Source organism: Sceloporus occidentalis, unplaced genomic scaffold (assembly GCF_023333645.1).
Source record: "Sceloporus occidentalis isolate IW3139 unplaced genomic scaffold, rSceOcc1.0.p SCAF_1, whole genome shotgun sequence".
Lineage (NCBI taxonomy): Eukaryota > Metazoa > Chordata > Lepidosauria > Squamata > Phrynosomatidae > Sceloporus > Sceloporus occidentalis.
In genome coordinates this window covers 166,099,711-166,125,481 of record NW_028316981.1, presented here as the reverse complement: position 1 = coordinate 166,125,481, position 25,771 = coordinate 166,099,711, and the positions used below count along the sequence as shown (strand labels likewise).

The following is a 25,771-nucleotide window of genomic DNA, read 5'->3' as shown; positions in this document are numbered from 1 at the left end:
GTGCATTTACACATCTCAAGACTTCATAGGAGTTTTTATGCATTTCTGTTATTTTTTGTCAAATTTTTCATTTGCACACAAATATTGTATCTTGTCTAAAATAGAATGCTTTTTCACACGCAAAAAATGTGTCCATACAGCATACATATTTTTTTGGCCAATGAAATTTCCCCCAAAAAATCTCCTGAAATCCACACAAAATCATAAATAATACCCTCAAATATTTGTAATTTCATCTAGTGGGGAGAAAACTTTTGAAAGTTTTCATTCTCTAGTGAGAAAATGAAATTAGCAAAAAATTCTGTTCTTTATTAACTCTACATATGTTGAGAACACAAAATAATAGGCAGTCTTTCTTTTCTTGAGTGTGTGATGGCCTACGATTTAATAAACAAAACTATGTTACTGTTGAAAATGGTTTTATTTATCTTTTTCTTTTTTCCATCATGGAGGGTGGGAGGTAGCAATGCAGTAAATTCTCTTGTCACAGTAACACACCAATATTCTCTGTCACAGAGACACACCAGATACAACATTGAGCCAAAAATGTAAGAAAATTGCTCCAGCTCTGTAGAACATCCAAACAGAAAATGTGTGATAGCTTTTGATAAAAACTGTTTGAAAAGGCCCCAACTTTTAAAGTCTTGCATTTCCTTTTCACAATTTAAGTGAGCACAGTGAAGTGAGAGAGCCAAAATCAATGCCCAATTTTAAAAAAAAATAGATTACAGTAGCCTCAATCAAATTACCAGCTGTACAGTAGCTACATTTTTCATCAGATTAAGTTTTATTCTAGGGAAGACCACTGATCTGATCAGTCTTCTCCATTCTAGTTGGGAGCAGCACTCCCAAGTATCTGGCAAAGCAACAGTCTCTCCCACCTGTGTTTTCCAAGGAACAAATAAAATACAAAGGCTTTAAATCAGGAGTAAGGAAGCCCGAACCAACATAGCCAGGTTTGAAGATAATTCCCTTGCCTTAGCCTTGCTGGCTGGGGCTTCTGGGAGTTAAAGTCCAAAACATCTGGAGGATCAAAGCTTCCCAGTTGTTGCTTGAAGACCCTGTTTGTGTGGGAAAGAGACTTTAGAGAGAAGGGGTGAACTCCTCAACACATGCAAAAGTCTGCATAGCTTAATGCCACTCATATTTTCAATGTCCTCATCTTGCAAGCATTGGGACTCAGTGGTAGACTCAAGTGGTCTTGTCAGGGATGCACAGTGGTCTCTATAATGAGATCCAACATTTGGTACATAATTGTCCCAGTACTTGAGTAGAAAATGCATTTATACCAGCTTTCCCCCCACCCCCAGGATATAGGCAGGAATCCTAGATATAGCCATTATTTAATACTCTATCTCTCAATCAACTGTGGCAGCGATCCTCAAACCTTAGTTCTCCAGATGTTTGGAACTGTATTTCCCAGCATTCCTGGTTAATGCTAAGGCTCTTCAGAGTTGAAGTCCAACACATGTAGATGATCAAAACTGAGAACCACTGGACTTCAGGGGAAGTCAAGCACCTAGCTGAAAAAGAACTGACATGGGTCTGCAGTGTTGCTTCAAATGATTTAACAGGAATCTTGAAAAATGTTTGTCCTCTCATAGGCTGCTGCCACATAGCAAAAACAAAAACAGTATGATACCATGTTAATTCCCATGGCTCAATGCTATGGAATTCTGGGATCAGTAGTTTAGTGAGGCAGCAGAGCTCTCTGACAGGGAAGCCTAAATATCTCAAAAAACTATGAGTCCCAGAATTCCATAGCACTGAGTCATGGCAGTTAAAGTGGTGTCAAACCGCTTTATTTCTGCAGTGTAACAATGGCCCTAGTTAATGGCCAGCAGGAGCTGCAGCAACAGCAATCTGATCTCTTTCCTCTGATGAAAGACTCACAGAGAAAGGATGGAGAGGAATACCTCCTCCTATTCTCCCTTCCCACTTTATGTGGTGGTGCTACTGCCACACACGTTGATAAAATATTTTTTAGTCAAAGGATGTGGACTGTCCACATTAAAGAGGTGAGCAGGAACTTACCAGAAGGTGTAGACCCAAGACAGCTCACCCCCAGTTCATCCCAGGAAGAATCTGGCAAGCAGACACATAGCCTAGGACCCTTGTTCTATTGCAATGCTTTGGCATCAGCCACATTACTTGAAGCAACATGAGAAATAGCCTCAGGAAACCAATTTCCACAGTGCAGCAACAGAATCTTGAATTTCCCCATTACCACTCCCCTCTTGATATAATTGAATTCAGTGAGGAACACAACTCAGGGACAAAGCACAAGGTCTTCATGTACAAGCTCCTGCACACAAGAATTTTTGGAGAGCCAGAGTGAGCTACTGACAGACAACGTTAGTCCACATGAACCACTGGGTCTGACAGCATAAAGCTGCCCCCTAAAGAAAAAGGGTTGGCAAATATGTTGAAACGTCAGCCTTTCAGGACAACTATGCCTTGATCACAGAGAATTCAGCAGTAGGCAGAATGAGCTGCCCTATATGGCCCTGAATGAGGTTTAAAGCACCAAAACACATAGAGACAGACCTGGAGCCCAATTCCCAGGAAATATCCAACTGCTAGGTTCCAGAAGAATCTGAAGAAGTGGATTCTGAGTCAGTGTCAAGACTGGAACAAGAGTAGTGTATGCAGAAGTAGTGTCAACAGTAGAATAGGCTGTATGCAAAGCCTTGAAAGAGTTCTTTCTTTGGACTAGTCCCCAGAATCCTTGAGCCAGTGGCAGTTCAAATACATAACTTTGCCCAGCTCTGCTTGTACTTCCTTAACCCAAGCCTTCTCTGCTACTGGCATATCTAGAAGCGATGACACCCAAGGACAAGGAAGATATAGCACAGGGTTCTTTTCTTTTCTGCCTCGTAGTCCCCTCAGCAGATCAGCCTATGATGAGAGGCATCACTCCAAGTTCTTCCAGTTTTGCTCTCATGATAGCATCCCAGCCCTTATTAGCTTGAGGGTTGCGAGGTGATGGGTGCATCACCCCCTCTACCCGCACAGAGATACCTGAGGATGACAGAGCCTTGCGCGCTCGCTGCTCCGCAAAGCGTCCCACGCCGATGACCATTACGATGCCCAGTAGCTTCACAACTTCACAAAGAGCATCATCACAAACCTGCAAGAGTTGTTCCCGTTGGGCTGCTGGCAGATCTGCAGGAGTCAGGTTGCGCCCACTCTCACTGACAAAGAGCAATGGGCAGTGATTGTGAACAAAGCAGCGGCGGAAGAAGGTGTCAGGACTGATGCACAGGGAACGGAAGAAACCCCAGAAGCGGGCACCACTCACCTCTGTCTGGGGGCACTCCAGGCCCCGGATGGGTCTCTTTGGGTGCTCACATTCTGGCCTAGAAACTTCCCCACGGACCTGGAGCCAGTCTCGGACAAGCTGCACTGCTCCAAATGGCACCTAAAAGGGGGATGAGGGTGGGTGGGAATGGGAACCAAGAATCATGAATTAAAAACCTCAGTCAGATGGGGAAATAGTTGTACAGGGTTAGTGAGGAAAAGAGGAGTTTTGGCAGAAGGTAAACAGAGTCAAGTAAGGAAGTAGACAAATCAAACATGCAACCTTCCGATCAAAAAGTCCTGAGCTGACCACGGCCAAGAAAGAAGAGACTCCAGTAGGAGTGCCAACTCCCGTGAGAGTACCTATCCCTCAGCGTTACCTAAGAAGAGAACTACAGGCCACTTATATAACTAGATAGCCTAAAGGCACATGAAACAGCTTCCTATTAAAAATAGCATACACAAACATGCATACTTTAGTGAAAGTGATATATAAAACATTAATAGGGGGAAACTAATTGCAAAGAAAGAGACAAAAACTAGAAAATATTTTCAAGAATGTGTGGATAAACTTCTAGGTTGATAGTTGGGGGTGGATTCTTAAGAAATCCCATGCTGAAACAGGAGGAGACAAGCAGTGGTGTCCCTGCCAAGAGTATCACTCAGTCAGGGGGGTGGCTTCTGGAGGCAGGATCAAAAGGGCACGCCCCTTCACCTTGCTGCCATGTGCTGCCTACTCATGAGTAGAATAGTATATGGCAAGAAGGGTGTTACCCCTCTTCTGGTGTGCCACTCAGTGCAGTCCACATCCCCCGCACCCCTAGTGATGCCATGGAGACAAGCACTGTGTATACATATGTGCCTTCCAGTTGTCTGTCAACTAAGGGTGACCTTATTAATAGCCTATAACAGCATGTATTTGTTGGCTGTCTCCCACCCAAGTACTAACCAGACCTGACCATACTTAGCTTCCAAAATGAGACAGGATCTGGTGCCTTTAGGGTATCACTAGATTTGGGGGGTGGGGGGAGAGAGAAGTCAAAACTGACAAGTCAAATTCTAAGCTCAGCGCAAGTGAAAAGTACAGTGGTCCCTCCACATTCACTGCAGTTAGGACTGAAGGACCCCCGTGGATGTGGAAAAAACACAAATAAAAAAAACCACTATTATTTTTACCTGAGAGAACAGTTCTCTAAAAATCCAGTGCAACTCTATGGTCAATATCTGCCAGAATTTGATCATAGACTCATGCTGGAGGATCCACAAATGGATAGAGAAGTGTTGTCTCTAGGAACCTCTAGGTTCTCCTATGTAACTCTATGGTCAGCATCTGGCATACCTGTATTGGAGGACCTAAAGAATACATATTAATCAAAACCCCAAATAATCAAAGCTGCAAAAGTCAAAGCCACAAATGTGGAGGGCCAACTGTACTGAGAATTTTGTTACATAATCCTAGGATCTCCTCGCAGAATTTTAATTTCTAGGAATCCCCTTGGAAGATGGAATGGACATTAAACCAGATTGTCTGAAGTGCAGGCAAACAGTAGGAAACAGAAGCTGGTACTTTCTTGCAAGTCAAAACCTAATCCTGATGTCATTGCAGCTTAAGTAAAGGAATATTCTCCATAGCCCTTTAGCAGGACTATGTTCTCACACATATTGGAGAGCTAAGTACTTCTGGCATCCACAGGAAAATCAGTCAATTTACACATACACACCCACACATGTTTAAATTACTTCTTCATAATATCTCAGCAACCACTTTGCTGCACTATCAGTTCCCTACTCCTTTCCTTTCTTGGCATAGCATCAAAGGGAAAACCGAGCTATCTGTCGGGGTGTTGACTCAGCTACAATGGGAGAAGACAAGGAACACCGTTTCCAGTCACATGATACGTGCCCCATGAAGGAAACCAGACAGATAACAAGAGAAGTCCTCCAGCCCAAAAATGCACGTGAATTGGGATTATACAGTTCACTCATAATAAAAATTAGTCAAACAGCCTCCCTCTTACCTGGAATTCTTTTTCTACCACCCAGAATCATGTTCATCAAGTGACCTTTTAGGCAGGTCACATGAGAAACAAGTTAAAAGAATGGTTGTCCTAAATATTGCAACATTTAGTTGATACTGGTGCATTAATTTTTTTAACCTTAAAACAGAAGAGCTAAATTATTGCCAGTGGACATAAAATGCAGCATATGGCAGAGCTAATGGCCAGGCAGCCTTTCCGCTTTTGTTGAATTCCAACACACATTGATCCCATCCAGCATGGTCAAGGGTCAGGGATGATGGGAGTTCTAGCTCAACATCATCGGGGGGGGGGGGGGGACACACGAAAGGAAGCACTGACACATTGATTAAGGAGGAAATTTGTTTTCTGTTGCTCTAGGGACAAAGAAACCAAATCATCAGAGTTTGTGCTTGAGCAAAGAAATAGACTAGATGGCCTTTGAGGCAACATTCAACTCTTAAGCCCTGGTGGCGCAGTGGTTAAATGCCTGTACTGCAGCCATTCACTCAAAACCACAAGGTTGCGAGTTCAAGACCAGCAAAAGGGCCCAAGCTCGACTCAGGCTTGCATCCTTCCGAGGTCGCTAAAATGAGTACCCAGACTGTTGGGGGCAAATTAGCTTACTTGCTAATTAGCTTACTTGCTGTTCACCGCTATGATCTTTGGAATAGCGGTATATAAATAAAACAAATTATTATTATTATTATTATTATTATTATTCTAAGATTCTGAGAAACGGCACTTGGATAATGGTCAAAGCCCTTCTCCTCCTTATATCCATGACTTGAAAAGGTATAAAATTGAAAAGCTTGTAAAATAACACCTTGCTGCAGATTAAATCCCAGACTCATCAAGTTTAATTTACTCTCCATACCTTGGTTTATATCTGCTTACCCCAGTCTGAGCCATGCCAAAAGGCCCTGGGTTCATGCCAAGAAAGAGCACCTCCTTGGGAGACTGGCAATATTGACGCACATAATTCTGGTGGGGCTCCCAGGCATAATCCAGAGGCTTGTAAACATATCGTACAGAGTCTGGGAAGGTGAGATCCCCCAGGCGGACCATCTGCTCTCGCTCGATGCGGAGAAACTCTTCAGCCAAGCTGCTCCCTTCCAGAAAGCTCACAGGACCCTCTGAGGTGTTCATTGGAGCTGCTCCACCTAACAAGTAAGAAAAGCAGCAACAGTGTTTAAACAAAAGAGCCAGAACATTAATATTTTACTTCATGGAGCAGAGCTTCCAGAATCCCACAACCAGCATAGCCAGTGGGTATTATCAAGCATTGACTGGAGATTCTGAAAGCTGTAGTCCAAAAAAATGAACTTTTTCAAGCTCTGAAAAAAACTCAATTTTGATTTGTTAGGAGCTGACCTTTTATGTTATCCCCAACACAGAAAGATTCAATATAAAACAATCTTTTGTGGGGAGGGGGGAATAGTTCCTTCCTTCTTATCAGATCTCAGTTCACTTCAATGTCGAGTTTCTAGTCCTTTGTCCTTAAAGCTCTTCACCTCTTGCATACTTATAGGGTCTGTGCATGCCCTTCATACATGTACATTGACCATTTGCTGCATGTCTTAATCGGAGCCCTCTTTTATCAGAAGATAAAAATGAAAGTGCTCTTCACACCTATAGGCTTTCAGAGCATTGCTAGGGGATTTCTGACCTTCCATTAGTTTTGCCCGGAGCCCACACTCCCTTGCTGTCATTTGAACTCCAACAACAACTGAAGGGCCAAGCTTATTTGTTCCTGACAAAAAAGGGTCAAGAATGATGCTCCACCTTTGGAATAACCTCCCTCACCCATATTTCAGCACAATTGTTGGGTCCATCTTCACTGAACCTAGAAAGCCTCTTCCAGACACAAACAGGATCTTATGACATTGTCCTAGTTCAGACAGGGACCATGGAGAATTAACACATGCTGAGGGTCAAACTGAAGACACTTTGCCCCAAGAGGCTGTGATATTGAGTTCCAATGCACCCTTGTGAAATCCACCCACAGCTCCTCCTAACCAGAGACCACAGTAATGGGGCTGTCATGAGAAGCAGTTCAAGCACATGCATACACATCTGATAAAATAAACTCTGCCCTTGTATTTCTTACCTGGCTGGATCTTTTTCTGAGAAGCCAAAAAGGACATTGCAAGAATCACATCATGACACTTCACTACAACAGCATCTCACAAAATGAGTGTCTGAGAGAAGCAGGACTCACTGAAGTGCTCAACTGAAATCAATAAAGAAACACATTGATTTTATTTCTGCAAGCTATATTTTAATTCTGGCATGTTACTGTTAACTGCAAATATTATGTTAGTTCCCAGTCTGAATGAAACAGGAAGTATTAAATACAGCATTGCCTTGCAAGAATGACAGACAATTTTAGTGGCTCTTTTTAAAAATTTTAAACGTTCCCACAGTACTAAGGGGAAACCATAAACTTTGTTATGGACTCTCAAAGCAGCACCACAACAAGGAGCCATTGCCACATACATGAATTCCACTTTGTCCAAACAACTGAAATCTGAGTAGGCTATCAATTAAATTACAGAGAGGATTTCACTTTATTATTTATTATTTCATGATTATCTTTGATTGAAAGGAAGGATACAAATTTTAAAAATTATAATTATTTATTATTGGAAAGATTTTAGCAGTGTATTTTTTTTCATGACAGATAGAAATGCAACAAGTGACACTTCGTCTAAATGCTACATACCTGTGGCAGGGAGAAAACTATATTTCTTTTGCCTAATAGAACACATGCCACAAGGAAGGTGGCAACTCTAAATGGGGTGACAGTGCTAACCCAATGTGTCCCAAAATCAATATCGAATGGGTCAAAGCTCTGTCTTCCTCCTTTCTTTCAGCAGTAGCGCCCCCTCCTCAACAGGTAAAGAGCCTGTTCTGTCATGCCTTTGATCCATGGCAGCCCATTTTGTAACCACCTTATTTCTTACACCACTGAGCGGATGAGCGATTTCTATCACATCTCCGCTTACAAAGTGAACCAGGCGAGGCCTCCAAATATATTCCTCCACGGGGAATGTTCCTTTTATTGCTGTTTTTATTACCATAATTAGTAAAGCATTCACTCAAGATACAAAACATTACTGTAAATAACCTATAAATGCTCTGTGCTGTGATTAAAGAAAGACAACCACCTCCACACGTGTGCTCACTTGCAATCTCTGAAAGGAAGAAAGAATAAAACTTGAGAGCCGCACTTCGGCAGTGGGATTATTAACTCACAAAAGGCTTGTTGAATGGTGACTTGTAGAAGTGTACGTGGGCTGCTTGGTTCGGAAGGGAGAGAAGAACTTGGACCCCTTGATTATGCTGCCACCTCCACCCCCACCCCCCCCACACACACAAGTAATTCCAAAATTGCACCTGGTAGACTCACAATTCAACATGCAGGCTAAACGACATCAACTCATCTACCCAAGTCAAGTAGCCATTCTGCATAAAATTGGGTTCCACAATAAACTCAAGATTTAGATTTAGGCCTAGAATCTATTCTAAAATGATTTGGCAAGGAGGCATGGACTAGCAGGTAAGTCAGCCAGACCCGCAATCCAAGGAAGTATTTTCAGAAGTGCTACACTATAAAGTGGCAATGATGACCTGAGAGACACTCAGAGGCTGGACCTTGCAGTGGCCCTCCCCCGTAAAGGGTACTCCATGCTTCATATCTGACTGTTTTTAGTTTCCATTTTTCAAAAAAGCCCTCTCTCTAGGCTCTTTATTTCAAGTGGTGATTAAAGAGCCTTCCCACACATGGTACGCTCCAGATTTAGCCACTACTGTGCAGCACAACACACAAGAGATGGACAAAGTGTGGCCCATCAGCTGGTTGGATCTTATGGGCATCCCTCAAAACAAAAAGAAAGAGGTGAAAGAAATGAGGGACAGAGAAGGAGATTCATAGCCACCATAGTGGAATCAGGGCTAGACAGCCCCTCATTCTGATCCCACCTGGCTCTTCCTATATTCTTATGGCAAACAGCCCTGTTGGCTGGGGCTGATGGGAAGTGTAACCCAAAATTGTTTCATTTAGATGGTGAGAAGCACATGGAACAAAAGAGAGCTCCTGTCAGCCAGTGGAATAGGGGACCAAGTAATGATCTTTCAGCATCACTTTCTAGAAATGGTCAGCACATAAGAGTGAAAACAACCACAAGATGGTGCCCCTACCAACTGAAGACCAAGTGCACAACACTTAGTATTACTTCCATACCTTGTTGTTGTTGTTGTATGCCTTCAAGTCATTTCTGACCAATGGTGACCCTAAGGCATTCGCCTACCACATGGTTTTCTTGCTACATTTCTTCAGAGGGGATTTGTCATTACCATCCTCTGAGGCTGAGAGAGTGTAACTCACCCAAAGTAACCCAGTGGGTTTCCATGACCAAGCTGGGATTCGAACCCTGGTCTCTCAGTGTCATAATCCAATGCTCAAACCGCTACACCACACTGGCTCACTTCCATACCTACCCATTCCCTATCCTTTAGTGGAACAGCTTGGTGAAAGTATGCATTTAAATAGCCCCCATGGAGCTGTAGTAAAAGACAGAGGTTCTACTTCAATCATTTCAAGTGCCCAACATGATTTTTCCATCATCAGCTCCATGATGTGCCAGGCTGCACCCATATCACCATCTGCCATAATGCAGAGACCAGTCTGACTCATGTTGCTTTGCAGATTTTCTCTTTCACTTATGTTGTCATCAGTATGCATCACATTTCTGATAGCAATGGCACAGCCTGTGCATTTGTATTGCTACAGCTCTTAGAGCAACCATGAGTCAAGAAATTTGGTATTATCATAAAACTGACAGTTCATGATTCTCAAGATGTTCAGTTGGCCTTCATATTTCCTTACACTGAACTAATCTGCACCACAGAAATAAAAGTTTGATGTCACTTTAACAGCCATGACTCAATGCTATGGAATTCCGAGATTTGTAGTCCTATGAAATATTTAGCCTTCTCTGTCAGAGAGCTCTGGTGCCAAAACAAACTACAAATCCCATGATTCCATAGCACTTAGCCATGACAGTCCAGATGCAGCCACAGATTTATGGTTTGCATGTCAGACTCAGACTAGAACTTGAGGGATTCAGGTTCATGTCACCCCTGAGTCATTAAATTCTTTCTCAGTCACTCTTTCTCAACTTGACCTACCTTACAGGGGTATTCTGAAGATGATGAGGATGATGAGGATGATGATGATGATATATACTGCCTTCCTCCCAGTAAAGGGACTCAAGGTGGCTAGATAACCTTGGAAGAGGAAATTTATATAAGCCGCATTCAGTTCACAGAAGGAATGTAGGATATAAATGTCATCCATCATTGTCAACATATAGGGGCTACATCTCATTAGCATCTACTACTGGAATTCAGTTTCCAAGCCCTGAAAAGTATGGAATTTCTAGAAGAATAGAATAGAATAAATCTTTATTATGGTCTTAGACCAGTAATTTCTAGTATGATTTATCCTAGCAGTATAGAAGGTTAAGCTTTTCCCACCAGATGCAGTTAAGGAAGACACATCCACCATCTCCTCTGGCTCCAAAGTGCTGCTGTAGTGAGCCTGGCTTATGCCCCTACCAAGATACATTTTACTGTCCTTATGAGAGCCAGCATGGTGTACTGGTTTGAGCACTGGACTACAAATCTGGAGAACAGGGTTCAAATCTCTGCTAAGTCATAGAAACCCATGGGTGACCTTGGGCAAGTCACTCTCTCTTAGACTCAGAGGAAGGGAAAGGCAACCCTGCTCTGAACAAATCTTGCCAAGAAAACCCTGTGATAGGTTTGCCTTAAGTTGGAAACATCTTGAAATCACACAACAGATTGGAATCATGGCCAAATAACAATATATAGAAATTTGCATCACTGACCTTGTTTGGTAATTTTCTCATTTGCTTGGCAATTTGAGGCTCTGAAAAGAGACTGAGAATAGACAGGGGTTGGGTGAATATCCCTCTGCTACCAAGCAGTCTACACAGCTCTCTATGGGGAGGGGAGGAAAGAAGGATTGCACTTGCACACCTTTTCTTTGCTTCTGCACCTTATTACTCTCAGGATCCCATCTTCCATCAGCCTCATTCAGAGGCCTATAGCCAGCTGAGAGAAATGAATGGCCATCTGGGTAGAATTTGTTGTTTGGGGGCTTGGATCAACCACTGGCTGTGAGGAGATGCATCAGTGAAAGGATTGGAATGCTTCTCTGCTGTATACCATCTGCTGCATCCTTTTTCACCAATAAAATATCTTATAGCAATAACTTGTTATAAGTGTTCAGGAGGAACAACATGGCATAGTGGTTTCAGTGTTGGACTACAACTCTGGAGGCCAAGGTTTGATTCCCAACTCAGCCATAAAACCCACTGGACTACTAATATGGACACCAGGGTTCAAACTCCTGCTCAGCCATAAAACCCACCGAGAGACCTTGGGCAAGTCACACACTCTTAGCCTCAAAGGAAGGCAATGGCAAACCTCCTCTGAATAGAACTTGCCAAGAAAACTCCTTAGGGTCAGAAATGACAAAGGCACACAGCAACAAAGTGTTCAGCACCCAATTAAGTTTTGGGGCAGCATGGAACTACTGTACGCCCAAGACTGGCACAAAATAGCTGCTGTGTGCAGAGCACACCATCGAATGGTGACCCTACTTTTCTCACAGGATTGTGGTTGTAAGGATAAACTAGGGAGGAAGAGAGCCATTTACCCCGCCTTGAACCCATTAGTAGAAAAGTGGGATATAAAGGTAATAGAGGTGTATGTTTTTTCAGACTGAGAAAATAAAGCATGTCCAAAATGTTTGGGGAGGGGGGACAGTATTATTTGGTGAGAGATCTAAATGGAAGGAGAAAGCCAGATTCACTCAAGCCACCTTTTCCCCAGAGAGATGGCGTGTGAAAAATAAGGCCTCCCACTCCTGGGTCTATTTCAAAATCCTCTGAAGGAACTTCATCTCATAAAAGGCCATGGCTGCTTGGAGATTTAATTGCCTTGCCAACTGCACAGGGCGTAAATCTACTCTGAAGCCCTGGACGTTAACAGCCTGGGAACTCCACGCTCCCAGAGCACAAATTAACAACATCCCATTCGCTGGCGGTGGAATCCCAGCATGCCTGAGCATTTAACAAGCGGCTGGGGAGCAAGAAAGGGGGAACCAGAGGGATTTCCCTACAAAGGGTCATTCAGGGAGTTACATTTCCTCAGCAGGTGAACAAGCTTGTCCTGGTCTTGGGTTTCTATTGCAGAACTTCATCCATCCTTCTCTAGCCATCACAGGACAATACTGACACACTCAGTCAGCGAGATGGGAAGGTAGTATATGCAGAGCCACTACATCATGCTGGCTCTATATTATAAAGAAATGCTTTGGGTCATTTATTTAAATGGAAAGCTGAACTCACTGTGATACACAGCCTGCTTTCCAACTGCCACTAGGGCTACCAGGTGGTGAATTGGATTTTGGGTTACCTAAGGAACTGAGAATTGAGAGAGAGCATGGTGCAGTGGCTCCAGAATTGAATTTGGAGACCAGGATTCAAATCTCCACTCAGCTATGGTTACTCTCTAGGGACTTTTTGACATGGAATGTATCACTATCCCAAAAGAAGAAGAAAGGGGAGCAATCTGAAAATGCAAGAAATTACATGGTAGCTTATCAGACCCACAGATGAACACAGTGTCCATCTGAAAGAGAAAGCAGTGTGAATGTGAATAAACTCATCACATGAGTACATACCCATCAGCTTCTTGATTTCAAATTAGCACGTTTGCTCATGCACAGGGAGAACAGGATCCCATGGCTGAACTGCAGATGCATTTCATACTAATGCAGATGTGAACTGACTGCGAATTCACAGTGGAAAAGGATTTATGAATTCAATATTTTTCTGAATTCAGCTATTCCTGGGATGTCTCATGATTGCGTTTGCATTGCCTTCTGTTTGTGTGTGATGTCATTTGAAAATCTTTTGCAAAAATAAGTGAAATACCTTGGATGACTCCGGATTAACCTTTGATTAACCTTCCAATTTTCCCTGTGTGATAAAGTCCTAGATGACCTTTGGGAAGTCACATTCCCTTAACCTCAGGGAAATGTAAAGCTTTTCTGAACAAATCTTACCAAGAAAACACTGTGATAGGACCACATTAGGGTTGCCATAAGTCCGAAATGAAGGCACATAACAACAGCAACAAGAGACTGTGGCATGTGAAGCTGCACCTGACACATTTCTGTGAGCAATATCATTGTTAAAAGCATAGAGCTTTTATCCATAAAGTAGCTGTTGTTACACCAGCAGTGTAGATGCACCCCTAGTCACACTGAGCCATCTGGACCAGCATGGTCAGCAGACTGGGTGAATGTCTTCTGTATAGGCTAAACATAGGGACGTGACCATTTAAAAGCAACAAATGTGACTGGCAGAGAGTGGAGAAGGCACATCAGATGAAATTGGGTAACATCCGAAAACCATTATGAAAGAGCTTGAAAATCTGCATGTGATTTTGGCCTAAATACAAGAACATATTTCTTTCAAGTAGGCAATAGGGTAAAGACATGTAAAAAATAAAATGTTCCAAAATTCCTCAGTGAGGCTTGTCAGCTACCTGGCCTCACAGGTGTGGCTTGCCCATACTTGCTTTTTTGCTCAAATGCTATCACGTAATTTAGAGCAACTGCCATCAGCAGGGGTAGGCAGCCTTTTTGAGCCGGGGGCCGGGTTGCTGTCCCTCAGACAACTGGGGGGCCGAAGCAAAAAAAATAAATAATTTAAAAATTTTTTAAAAATTAAATATATAAATAAACCAGGACAAATGTAGGACAAAATTTTCAAATGGAAGACACTTTTTTAGAAAAAATGGAGGACACGCGAAAAAATTTGCTGATTTTTTAAAAAATGTTAGTATAAATGCATGTTTCTGAGGCTTCTATAGACAATTGCCCCCCAAAGGCCCCGGCGGCAATCGGCGGCAGGACCGGGCTGGGGCCGGTCCCAAGGCCTTGCCGGGCCGCATCTGGCCCGCGGGCCGCAGGTTGCCTACCCCTGGCCATCAGCATCAGCTGACATTCTGGGAGAGTATGCCAGAGAACAGTTAATGAAGTCTGGAGGATTGATAAATCACCAGATTTCACCTGATTTGTGGTACAATCAGTAGTATGCCATCTGTGGCCACTTCAGTGCTCATGGGCAGCTACTATGAAATAATATATCTGTCTAGAAGCCCAACTACGCTGGTTCTTTCTTAGTTTCCTTCAGTGCTCATGAGCAGGCTTACTGTTTGCATATAGTTTTGGAGGCTGAAGATGGTCAAGTTCTTGAAAGCAAACATAGACCTCTATGATATTGGTGGTGGAGGCAATACAAGGTTGCCCAAGATATGTTGGTGCCTGAGGCAAGGGGCCAGAGGGCATTCAACTTCTCATTCCACATTCGTAAGCCAACTAGACTGACGGTGGAATTTTATTTCAACATTCACAGTGGTACACCATCTACTGCTAATCTTTTGGAAAAAACATTCTGCTGCCTGAGAATCTTGTTGTTTAGTGCCTTCAAGTTGTTTCTACTTTATGGCGAACCTATCACAGGGTTTTCTTGGCAAGATTTGTTAAGAAGTTTGCCACCGTCTTCCTCTGAGGCTGAGAGCATGTGACTTGCCCAAGGCTACCCTATGGGTTTCATGGCTGAACAGCCTTCCTTTAAAAAAGAAAGATTCAAACATTCTTGGTTGCTACTATGCATGTCTAAATGTATGTATGGACAATATTTGGTTGTATCTCTGAACCAGTAACAGATTGAAAGAGAGATTTCCCAGAGGGCAGGACTTACTTCCTTCACCAAATGAATGGCACAGGCAGAATGGGGTGTGAAAAACAGTACAAACAGAACAATTTGTTATGCTTTTCTTTGCAAAATATCAACCAGGCAAATTTCTTATTTAAATAATTTACTGAAGACACAAAGCACAATGCTATTTCCTGAAGGAATTTGGTTTACTTTGTTTAAGAATTTTTATTGTTTTTAAGCACAAAATTACCTGCTTTACAGATTGACATTTTTATGATAGGACGCCTGGAACTGTATAGGGCAAATTGCTTTAGGATAACCAGGTGCAAAGGCAGATCAGAGCCCTTTTACTCGTTGTTCAGAATATGGTATTTGCCTGGTGCATCTTTTTTCCCCCCATGGTAACACTAGTGGACCTTGAGCAAGTCACATTCTCTCATCCTCAGAGGATGCTAATGGGAAATCCCATCTGAAGAAACATGCCAAGAAAACCCCATGATAGGTTCGCCTTGGTGGCCATCATAAGTCAGCAGCAGACTCTGAAAAATCGTTTGAGTTCAAGTGCAGTTTTAAAGACACAGAACTATTAGCTTTCCTTGGAACCTGTTTACTTTGGTTCTTCTTTATCATCCATAATATCTGAGCATTTACTCCAACCCCTCTTGCTGCCCTAGTTTCTTTTGCTTTCTACTTCCCATTCCTGACTTTTTAACTAAAGAGCCCGAATTGATGCACAGCTAAAAGACACACTGGTGACAGAAAAGGAGGTGGGCAAATGAGTAACTCTGACCAACAGAAAATATTCCAGAACAGATGAACTCCAGTCACTCAGGTTTCTTTAAGACTAAGAAAGAAACCTTCACACTCAGAGGTGAAATTCAGAACTTAGAGGCCACAACTCTGGGTGCATCTATGGTCTAATCTGCACTGCTGAACTGATGCAGTTTGATACCGCTTTAGCTGCCATGGCTTCATGCTACAGGATTCTGAGATTTGTAGTTTTCTGAGATATTTAGCTTTCTCTGTCAGGGAGCGCTCGGGCCACAACAAACCACAGATCCCAGGATTCCACACCATTGAGCCATGGTAGTTAAGACAGGATCAAATTGCATTGTTTCTGCAGTGCAGATTAGATGAACAGCAATTTGACACCACTTTAAGTGCTGTAGTGCTATCCTACAGAATCCTGGGATTTGTAGTTTTGCAAGGTCTTCAGCCTTCTCTGCCAAAGGGTGCTGGTGCCTTACAAAACTAAAGATCCTGATTCTATAAATGCCATGACAGTTAAAGTGGTGTCTGACTGCATTATTTCTACAGTATAGATGCATCCTTCAGTTTGTTTGGGGGTAGTAGGCAAAGGGCTCAAATCAGTGCCTAATTTCAACTAGAAGAGACACACTGAATAAATGAAATTTGCCATGTATGGGGTACCAAATTCTCTGTGTTTCAGTGGGCCTACTCTAACCTAGGCTAAAAAAAGTCTGCAAAGGGCTTTTGTAGCATCTTTGAGACTAAGGGCCTGAACAGACAGGCCAAAATAAAGCTGCTTTGAGTCACTAACTGTGCAAAAGAAGTTGTAGTATCAGCTTTAGTGGACTTGGTTTACTTCCTCAGATGCAACGGACAAGGATGGTGTATCCACACTGCAAAATTAAAGGAGTTTGACACCACTTTAACTGCCATGGCTCTGCCCTGCAGAACCTTTGGATTTGTACTTTGGAGCAGCAGCGTGACACAGTGGTTTGAGCCTTGGACTATGACTCTGGAGACCCGGGTTCAAATCCTTGCTCAGTCATAGAAACCCACTGGGTGACCCTGGGCAAGTCACACTCTTTCAGCCTCAGGGAAAGGCAACGGCAAACCTCCTCTGAACGAGCCCTGCCAAGAAAACCCCATGAGAGGTTTGCTTCAGGGTCAGCATAAGTGGGAAAGGCCTTGAAGAGAGCAAACAACAACAACAACAACAACAACAGAGGCTCCAGAGCTCTCTGACAGACCAAACTCCAAACCCCAGGATCTCCCATGGCAGGGAAAGTGGTGCCAAACCTCTTAGTGTGGATACACTCTATAAGTCTGGGAATGTTCCTGCTACAGTATCTTTAGTACTGCCTCAAAAGATGCTACAAGAGCCCTCTGCAGGCGGATATTCCAAACCAGTGGTCCCCAAACAGTGCTCTTTAAGGGCTTTTGGACTTCAGCTCCCAGAATCCTACGCTATTGGCCGACAGGGCTGAGGCTTCTGGGAGCTGTAGTCCAAAATCTCTTAAAGGGCACAGCTTGGGGACCCCTGTTCCAAAAGAACCCAGCTAGGTCTCTGAGACTAAGGTCCCAAGCTCCCTGCAGAAATGATCCAGTTTGAGATAGGCCTTGGCTCAGTGCCAGGGAATCCTGGGAGTTGTAGTTTATTGTGACACCACAGCTCTCTGACACAGAAGGCTGAAGGTCTCACAAAATCAGTCGCCAGGATTCCCTAGCACTGAGCCAGGGCAGTTAAAGCGCTCTCAAAGTGTATGATCTCAAATGATTTTGGACCTAAGAAAGTAATTCTTCCAAGCTGGCCTTCTCGGCGTGGGGCCACCCAAGGCATTGCTCCTTTGTGAAGGCGAAGGCAAAACCTAAAAGCCTCTCCGATTGAGAACCATCGGGGAACGCTTTTTAAAAAGAGCACCATGCCCCTTCTCCCTCTTTCCCCATCCATACAGCCACCCTTGAATTTTCCTCTTTCCCCACCCAAGCTCTCCCTCAACAATATCACACACTTACCCCATCCCAGGTTCAGGTCAGGCTGCTAGATCATTTCCTGTGCATGGCCTTCTGGGTACTGTAGTTCTTTTCTTTTTAACCCTACAAAGACCTCTGTGCAGGTTTACCTCAGAATTATAGAGTTGGAAGAGACCCCAAGAAGGGCCAATCTGCCATGCAGGAACCCACAATGAAAGCACCCCAGACAGATGGCCACCCAGCCTCTGTTTAAAGACCTGTTTAAAGAAGGGAGTGTTTTTCTAGTCAAACTGCTTTTACTCAGAGGAGGTTCCTCCTAAGGTTGAGCTGGAATCTCTTTTCCTACAGTTTGAATCCATTACTCCATGCCCTATTCCAGTGGTGCCCAAACTATGCCCTTCAAGAGATTTTGGACTTCATCTCCCAGAAGCCTCGGCCATGGTGGCCAATGGTCTGGGATTCTGGGAGCTGGAGTCCAAAAGCCCTTAAAGAGCACAGTTTGTTTGGGGACCATTGCCCTGTTCTCTAGAGAAGCAGAAAACAAGCTTGCTTCACTCTCAGTATGACATCCCTTCAAATACTTAAACATATCATATCACCTGTTTTTTTAAAAGTATATCTTTATTAATTTTGATACATAAAAGACATAGAAGACACATTTAAAAAAACCTACAACTAATAAACAATACATACATACACCCACCACTATTAAAAACAATACAATACATATATTACATATTAACATCTAAACTTTCTGGTTTCCAATCCTTCCTTCAATAATAATATCACCTCTTAACCATCTCTTCTCCAGGCTAAACATCCCCAGTCTCCAGGTTCAAAGCCGAATCACAGAATCATACAGTCATAGAAGTTTATCACACGGGATGAATCCCATGCAGAAACTAAATTTAAATTGGAAACATGTGCGGGTTGTTTTCAAACGACGTTTGGAGTTAAACTGAACAGAAGGGGGGGGGGGGGGGAACCTGCATTTGCAGGATGTTTTCCAGACAATGTTTGTGTGAAAGAAATAACCCAAAAATAACCCGAACGCAAAGTCGTCAGAACCAGCTCCTTTTTACTTTCGCTACATTCCGAAAGTACAAAGGAGCTTTCCATTCGGATTATTTTTGCATTATTTCTCTTTCACGCCAACGTATTTGACAAACAACACCAGGATTTTCAAAGCCCGTTTCTGCATGGGATTTTACCAATTCACCCTCCATGTGATAAACTCCATAGATTCCTTGTGTTGGAAGAGATCCCCAAGGGTCATCCAGACCTACCCCCATTCTGTCCTAGGACTTTATCACATGGGCGGGGGAGGGGGGATTGGTAGTTTAAACAGTGATTAAGCAGTCAAAATCAACTAATTGAGATTAAAACATGATTAAAATGTGATTAACATGAGAGCCATTATCCCGAGAATAACCAGGGAATAGCCAGGCAATAAACAGCAAAAAATCATTCACAGGAAAATCCCATGAATGATTTGTTGCTGTTCATTGCCTGGTTATTCACAGGATAATGACACTTTAATCACGCTTAATCTCAATGTCGTGTGAAAACCATTAGCACAATTGCACAATTATCATGGGATATTCCCAAGATAATAGCGCCTTGAACATGATGTCATGTGAAAACCATTAGCACAATGGTGCAATTATGGTGGGTTAATCACCGTTTATACTTCCAAATCCCCCCCCCCATGTGATAAACTCCCTAAAAGCACTCCCGACAGATGGCCATACAGCCTCTGTTTCAAAACCTCTAAAGAAGAAGACTCCGCCATTCTCTAAGGCAGCATATTCCACTGTCGAACAGCTCTTACTGTCAGGAAGTTCTTCCTAATGTTGAGATGGGATCTCTTTTCCTATAGTTTGAATCCATTGATTCACATCCTACTTCTGGAGCAGCAGAAGACAAGCTTGCTCCATCCACAACATGACACTGGTTCACGTATTTAAACATGACTATCATGTCGCCTCTAGTCTTAACCTTCTCCAGGCTGAACGTACCCAGCTCCGTAAGTCTCCCCTCATAAGGCTTTATGGTTTCCAAACCTTTCATCATTTTGGTTGTCCTCCTCTGGACACGCTCCAGCTTCTCAACATCCTTTTTGAATTGTGGTGCCCAGAACTGGATGCAGTATTCCAGGTGAGGCCTGACCAAAGCAGAATAGAATAGAACTATTTCTTCCCTCAGTCTAGACACTATACTTGACAATATGACGATATCCACCAGGGAGGAACTTGGCAACTTTTCTAGGTACTAGAGTTCCTCTTTTGCCTTAAATGAGGCAGACGGAGCCCACTGAGACTTCTCCTAGAATAAAACCAGGCTTTTCAAGGTGCCATGGGGCTACAGGTCTGACTGAACCTGACTAATAGGGCTCCCCTCCAAGAAGGGGTTCCTATGGGCAAATGAGCCACCTAAGGGGGGCAGTTCAGGTTGGTCTCGGCAAGCATGGCCTTTATAAACAAAGGTAGAGCAAAGCACCTCTGAACATGGGCAAAGAGCCGACTTCTCCCAGAGGTCTATCAAGATGCCCGGGTTGATATAAGTGCAATGTTCAGGACAGCTGCCACACTTCAGAAATAAAGCAGTTTGTCACCACTTTAACTTCCATGGCTCAATGATAAGAAATTCTGGGATTTGTAGTTTTAGTGGGTCTATACCACAGTTATAGTCAATGTGTTTTTACATATTTTTAATAGCCCCAGAAGAAGGTCAATTGGTGATAAAGCCAAAAAGTGTTGGGCTTTTTAAGAAATAAAGGTTTTGGACTATCACATAACACGTGGGACTTTGTCTCCTTTCAATCTTCTAGTTTGGTGGGACACCAGAAGTCTCTGACAGGGAATGCTAAATATATCATAAAACTACAAATCCCAGAAAGCCATAACATTGAGCCACAGCCATTAAAGTGCTGTCAAACTGACTTATTTCTGCTGTGTGCATGCACTCCAGGTTGCTGTGTTATGTGAAACACATGCGAAACATATTTTTCCTTTCTTTCCAACCACTTTCTTTATTCTTTTACCTGGGAGGAACTTGTTGGAATGCCCACTACTAGCTATTTTTTAAACTGCAATCCCTCGTATATTTACCTGGGATTAATCCACTTCTTAATTCGCTGGGACTACTTCAGAGGCCTATATACCGTAAAGACACCAGATTCCATCTGATCTTGGAAGTTAAGCAGGGTGAGCCCTGGTTAGTACTTGGTTGGGGGACAGCCAGTGGATATCAAGTGCTATAGGCTATATTTCAAAGGAAGGAATTGGCAAAAGCACCTCTGTGTATTCCTTGCCTAACAAACCCTACAAAATTCACAGGGTAGCCATAAGTCAATAGGTGCCTTGAACACACACAGACTTCTGAGCAGACTCAAATAAAACCCTTTAGTTGATCTTAATAAATATATAGTGCTACACCATGCTCTTTGGATTAGTCTAATTCTTTTTTATCTTTTCTCAGCCTTTTTACCCTGAAGGAACCTTGAAATAATTTTTATGTCATGAGATGCCTGCATTAAAGTTATTGTATCTACATCTTTACAAATATATTTGTTTGTTTGTTTGTTTGTTTGTTTTTCAATCAAAAATAATTATCCATGGATTCAAGCATTCATGGCTTGAAAATATTTTTTAAAAAATTAATTCCAAAAAGCAAACCCTGATTTTGCCATTTTATATAAAGGACATGATTTCATTTTGCCACTGTATTTAATGGGACTTGAACATCCATGGATTTTGGTATCCATGGGATGGTCTGGTCCTGGAACCAAACCTCAGCAGATACCAAGCACATTGTTTAATTACACATTGTTGATCAAGGCAAGGGTATTCTCAATCTCTCTCTCTCTCTCTCTCTCTCTCTCTCTCTCTCTCTGTCTGTCTCCCTCCCTCCCTCCGTCTGTGTGTGTGTGTGTGTGTGTTTGAATTGCACACTCACTGCCTAACCTTGACATTATCATCCTCCATTGATGCTGGGAAATTCTGTCGTATTAAGTAGGATTGGATCCTTGTTAGATGTAATCTTAATGTGATCCCTTACTCCCAATTTAAGGACTTCTATGTACAGTACTACAGTGCCCAGATTTAGCTGGGTGAGCCAGTGTTGTGTAGTGGTTGAGTGTTAGACTATGGTCTGTGGAGACCAGGGTGCAAATCCTGGCTCAGCCATGTAAACCCACCCTTTGAGCAAGTCGCACTCTCTCAGCCTCAGGGAAGGCAATGGCAAACCCCCTCTGAAGAAACTTGCCAAGAAAACCTCATAATAGGTTCACCATAAGTTTAATAGGTTGCCATAAGTTAGAAACAAATTGAAGGCACATAACAACAACAATTCTGGGAGTTGTGGTCCCCAAAAGAAATTGTTTCAAGCTCTGAATAATGCGTTACAAAATCACCCATTCTATAAAGAAACTGCCCATTGTGTCTCTACCTGAATCACAGTCTGAAGTTATGCTCTGACCAGTGACTCATACAAAAGAACCATGGACAGAAATAGTCACAGAAAGTAAGTAATCCTAACTCTTTAGCATTCTTACAGTATCTCTTTCCTAGTGTACTTCCAATTTCAATTTAGTTACCAAAAAACTGCAACCATTAATTACAAATACCTGTTATCCCATCCATGCAAAACGATGCAGAAAGGATTCCCCATCACAAGATCCATTGAATTTGAAACAGTTGCAGCAATGTGACTTTCAGTAGCCTCTTGTACCCAGTTATGTCTATATTCTACCTCTCTACAGGATTATCAGCCTGTTAGACTGTAAACCAGAAGTAGAGAACCTTTGGTCCTGCTGATGTTATGAAGTTATGAACAACAACAACAAATTGGATACAGATGATCTGAGCCTACAAAATAGGAAATTCTTGGGTGGGGGACATAATTGTAAGAGAAGTTGTTCCCATGTCAAGAATGCTAACTCTTGCTGTTAAATGAATGGCCTCGTAATGGAGAGAATCCAGAGAATGAGAGCGTGTAGATCGGCACATAGGGGTTTTCTCGCCCTTGCATTCCACAATCATCTGTGAGGCTACCTGATAGTGAGCAGAAGTGAATGGATCTCATTATTGCTTCTGTCAACACTCGGGCCTTATCAGTGCTGTCATAACAGACTCCATCTCAGCTCCCTCTTCCCCAGACACAGCCCCTCGTGTGTGGGGGTTCTGCTAGTTATAAGTAGGCATTTAGAAGGATCAGAGGTATGGCTCACTTTGAGACACAAATATTTGGAAGGCGTAGATACCCTCCTGGCCTCTCAAAAGCAGCTCTTCCTGGCTTGCGCCTGTCCTAAGGTAAATGACAGACAGGTCTGGAGAGTGGAAGAGAGCTATTTAGCTGAAGGACAGCTGAGTGGTGGGAGAACAGATGCTCTGAAGGCCATACTGGGAGCAAGGCAGCCTCATATGTTAAAAGTTGGAACTACAGAATCTGAACAAAGCTGATGGTGACACACCTTTTGCCTTTATGCTTGTATTGTACATTCTGCCGTAGACATCTGCAACCAGATGAATGAATGAATGAAATTTTATTTCTAGACCGGTATTCCTTGCAGATCACAGTGGTTTACAAAAACACCATCAAAACCAATACATAGCCCAACAATACAAAAACCCACCCATACCATTTAAAAACAATACAAGGGAGGGCTTTTCTTCTTCAGGCAGGCAGTTGGAGCCAGCCTGCCTCTCTCCCCCCAAGATGGTGGAAGAAGGGAGGGCTTTTCTTCTTCAGGCAGGCAGTTGGAGCTTGCCTGCCTCTCTCTCCCCAAGATGGTGGAAGAAGGGAGAAATGCAGTGGTTAAATGCTGGTCCTGTACCCACAATGTTGTAAGTTTGATCCTGGAGGGTTCCAAAGTCTATTTCCATCCTTTTGTAGGTTGGTAAAATGAGTACCCACCTTGTTGGGGGCAATTGGCTTACACATTTTAAACTGCTTAGGGATTGCTAGAGTGATAAGTAATATAGAAATGTACTTGTTATTCCTGTTAATTTTTCCCCCAGTGTCCAAGTAGACTGTAAGATTAGCCACACTTTCAGAGGAAGTAAAGACCCCATAGAGTCTTGCTTGATCCACTGGACACGGATAGATGGATGGATGGGAATGATGCATTTGGAGCCTGTACATCTGGAGGGCCCTCAGTTGGGGACAATTGTTCTGCTATAGTCTCTAGAACAAGGGTGCAGAGCCTTTAGTCCTCCAGAGCAGTTTGTCAATTAAGGTTCCCTGGAACCCTTGGGTTCTGCGAGAGATTGTGATTGGAAAAAAATTGAGAGATAGATGTAATAATTATTATTTCAATGGTTCTTCAAGGGTAAAAAGACTGAGAAAGGCTGCTCTGCAGGTTGATGAACTACTCCCATCATGCCTCACCATGGGCCAGGCTAGCTTAGGCTCAGAAGAGTTGGAGTTCACCACCATCAGAAAGGCCACAGGTTCCAGAGTCCTGCTCTAGAATCCAAAGAGCCCTTTCCCTATATCCCCACATAGTCCTCTTACATCATCCTTCCCCTTAATCAATCAATACATTTCAGTAAAATTTGCAATCATTTATTCTAAGCCCCCTGTTTTGATTTTGTCAGAACTCAGGCTGCAAAAATATATTTGGAGTTTGGCGAACAAAAACTTTGCTTTCCTATTTACTTTGCCAATATTGATGAGAGGCTAAGGAAGCTCATCTGTGGCTAAACTAGCCAAAGACAATAATACTAAATTGCCTCCTGGTCAGGTGTCATCCATTCAAAGAAGTCACCTGTGGCTGATACCACTTTCTGCCTGGGTAGGGTGCCCCCAGCAAGTGCTCAACAGGAACTCGTGTGTGTTAAACCACCCGTGTGCCTTGTCTGTTATCACTTGCCTCCTGTAAACTCCTTTAAAACAAGCCCCAAAGCCCTCTCTCCAGCAATTCCCAGAAATGTCAGGAGGAAACGACAGGGTGAAAGTTCAACTACCCAATGGTTATAAATGAACTGCTTCCAAAAATCAATACAGTATCCTGAGAGCAGTTGACGCCAATCCAGCTCAGTACAGCTGTAGGAAAGGACAGGAGCACTGAATGCTACATGCTGTTGCCTAGAAGAGTCATGCTGCTCTCCTCCCCCATTTGCAGTATAGGGGAACGATATCACACTGATCTACCTTGCAGGGTTGTTGAAAAGAATGCTGCAGTAACATATGACTGGAAAAGGGTTTGAAGAACTCTATCAGTGCGAGACAACAGCAATATTAATGCAGGGGTAGAGAATCTTTTTTGTGGGGCAGGTTGCAGGCCCAATCTCCTACCCCAGATGCCTAAAGGATCAAATGAGGCAGCAGATGGTCTCCATCCAAAGCAAGCACTAACTGAAGCTTCTCCTGCCAGTGCTGCTTTTGCCTTTTCCATACAAGGAAAGTGAAGGAGCAGAGCACACTATGGAATCTTGGAGTTTGTAGTTTGGTGAGGCACTGCAGCTTCCTGGCTGAGAATTTTAAAGGCCCCTCCCTGAACTGCAAATCCCAGGATTCCATAGGAGTGCAGCCATGGCAATTAAGGTGGAATAGTAGTGCTATAATTGCGTAGAGCATAGAATAGAAAATTCATGTACTTTTCCATTCAACAGTTTAAAATTGCTGGAAGTGGAATTTGGGATGTCATACAACCATTCCGTAGTTACAGAAGGCTTCAGCATGTCTTCTTATATGTATCTCTCTTAAAAATAACTTACTGCGTTCTAAATAGGGGGCAAGTGTGGATTCATTAATGCAAAGATTATTTTGATGTTGTTGTTGTGGCTCAGGGAAATTGGAGTTCACACCTTCAAGTTGGAGGTGAAATTGGAGACACCTTTTAGTTGTTGGCAACCCTAAGACAAACCTATCATGGGGTTTTCATGACATGTTTCTTGGGAGGGGAGA

At 43.0% G+C, this 25,771-nt stretch overlaps 1 protein-coding gene across 2 annotated transcripts; it reads right to left on the bottom strand.

The window, feature by feature from the left end:
- Positions 1 to 351: 351 nt before the first annotated feature.
- SMUG1 (single-strand-selective monofunctional uracil-DNA glycosylase 1) lies at positions 352 to 17,918 on the bottom strand. Of its 2 annotated transcripts, none has more exons than XM_089508881.1 (4): positions 17,903 to 17,918; positions 7,426 to 7,548; positions 6,213 to 6,478; positions 352 to 3,421 (listed from the first exon to the last, which is right to left on the bottom strand). In XM_089508881.1, the coding sequence occupies exons 2-4, from the start codon at positions 7,460 to 7,462 to the stop codon at positions 2,894 to 2,896; spliced, it is 831 nt and encodes a 276-aa protein (XP_089365007.1). In that variant the 5' UTR covers positions 7,463 to 7,548; positions 17,903 to 17,918; the 3' UTR covers positions 352 to 2,893. The 2 variants fall into 2 exon arrangements, with proteins under 2 accessions (XP_089365007.1, XP_089365018.1); XM_089508892.1 differs by lacking the exon at positions 17,903 to 17,918 and adding an exon at positions 10,509 to 10,532.
- Between the last annotated feature and the right edge of the window lie 7,853 nt (positions 17,919 to 25,771).

Coding starts and splice junctions, on each gene's coding strand:
- SMUG1 (XM_089508881.1), bottom strand. CDS start 7,462: ATGTCCTTTTTGGCTTCTCAGAAAAAGATCCAGCCAG. Junction 6,479..7,425: donor TCAGAAAAAGATCCAGCCAG/GTAAGAAATACA, acceptor CTTACTTGTTAG/GTGGAGCAGCTCCAATGAAC. Junction 3,422..6,212: donor TTGGCATGGCTCAGACTGGG/GTAAGCAGATAT, acceptor TCCCCCTTTTAG/GTGCCATTTGGAGCAGTGCA.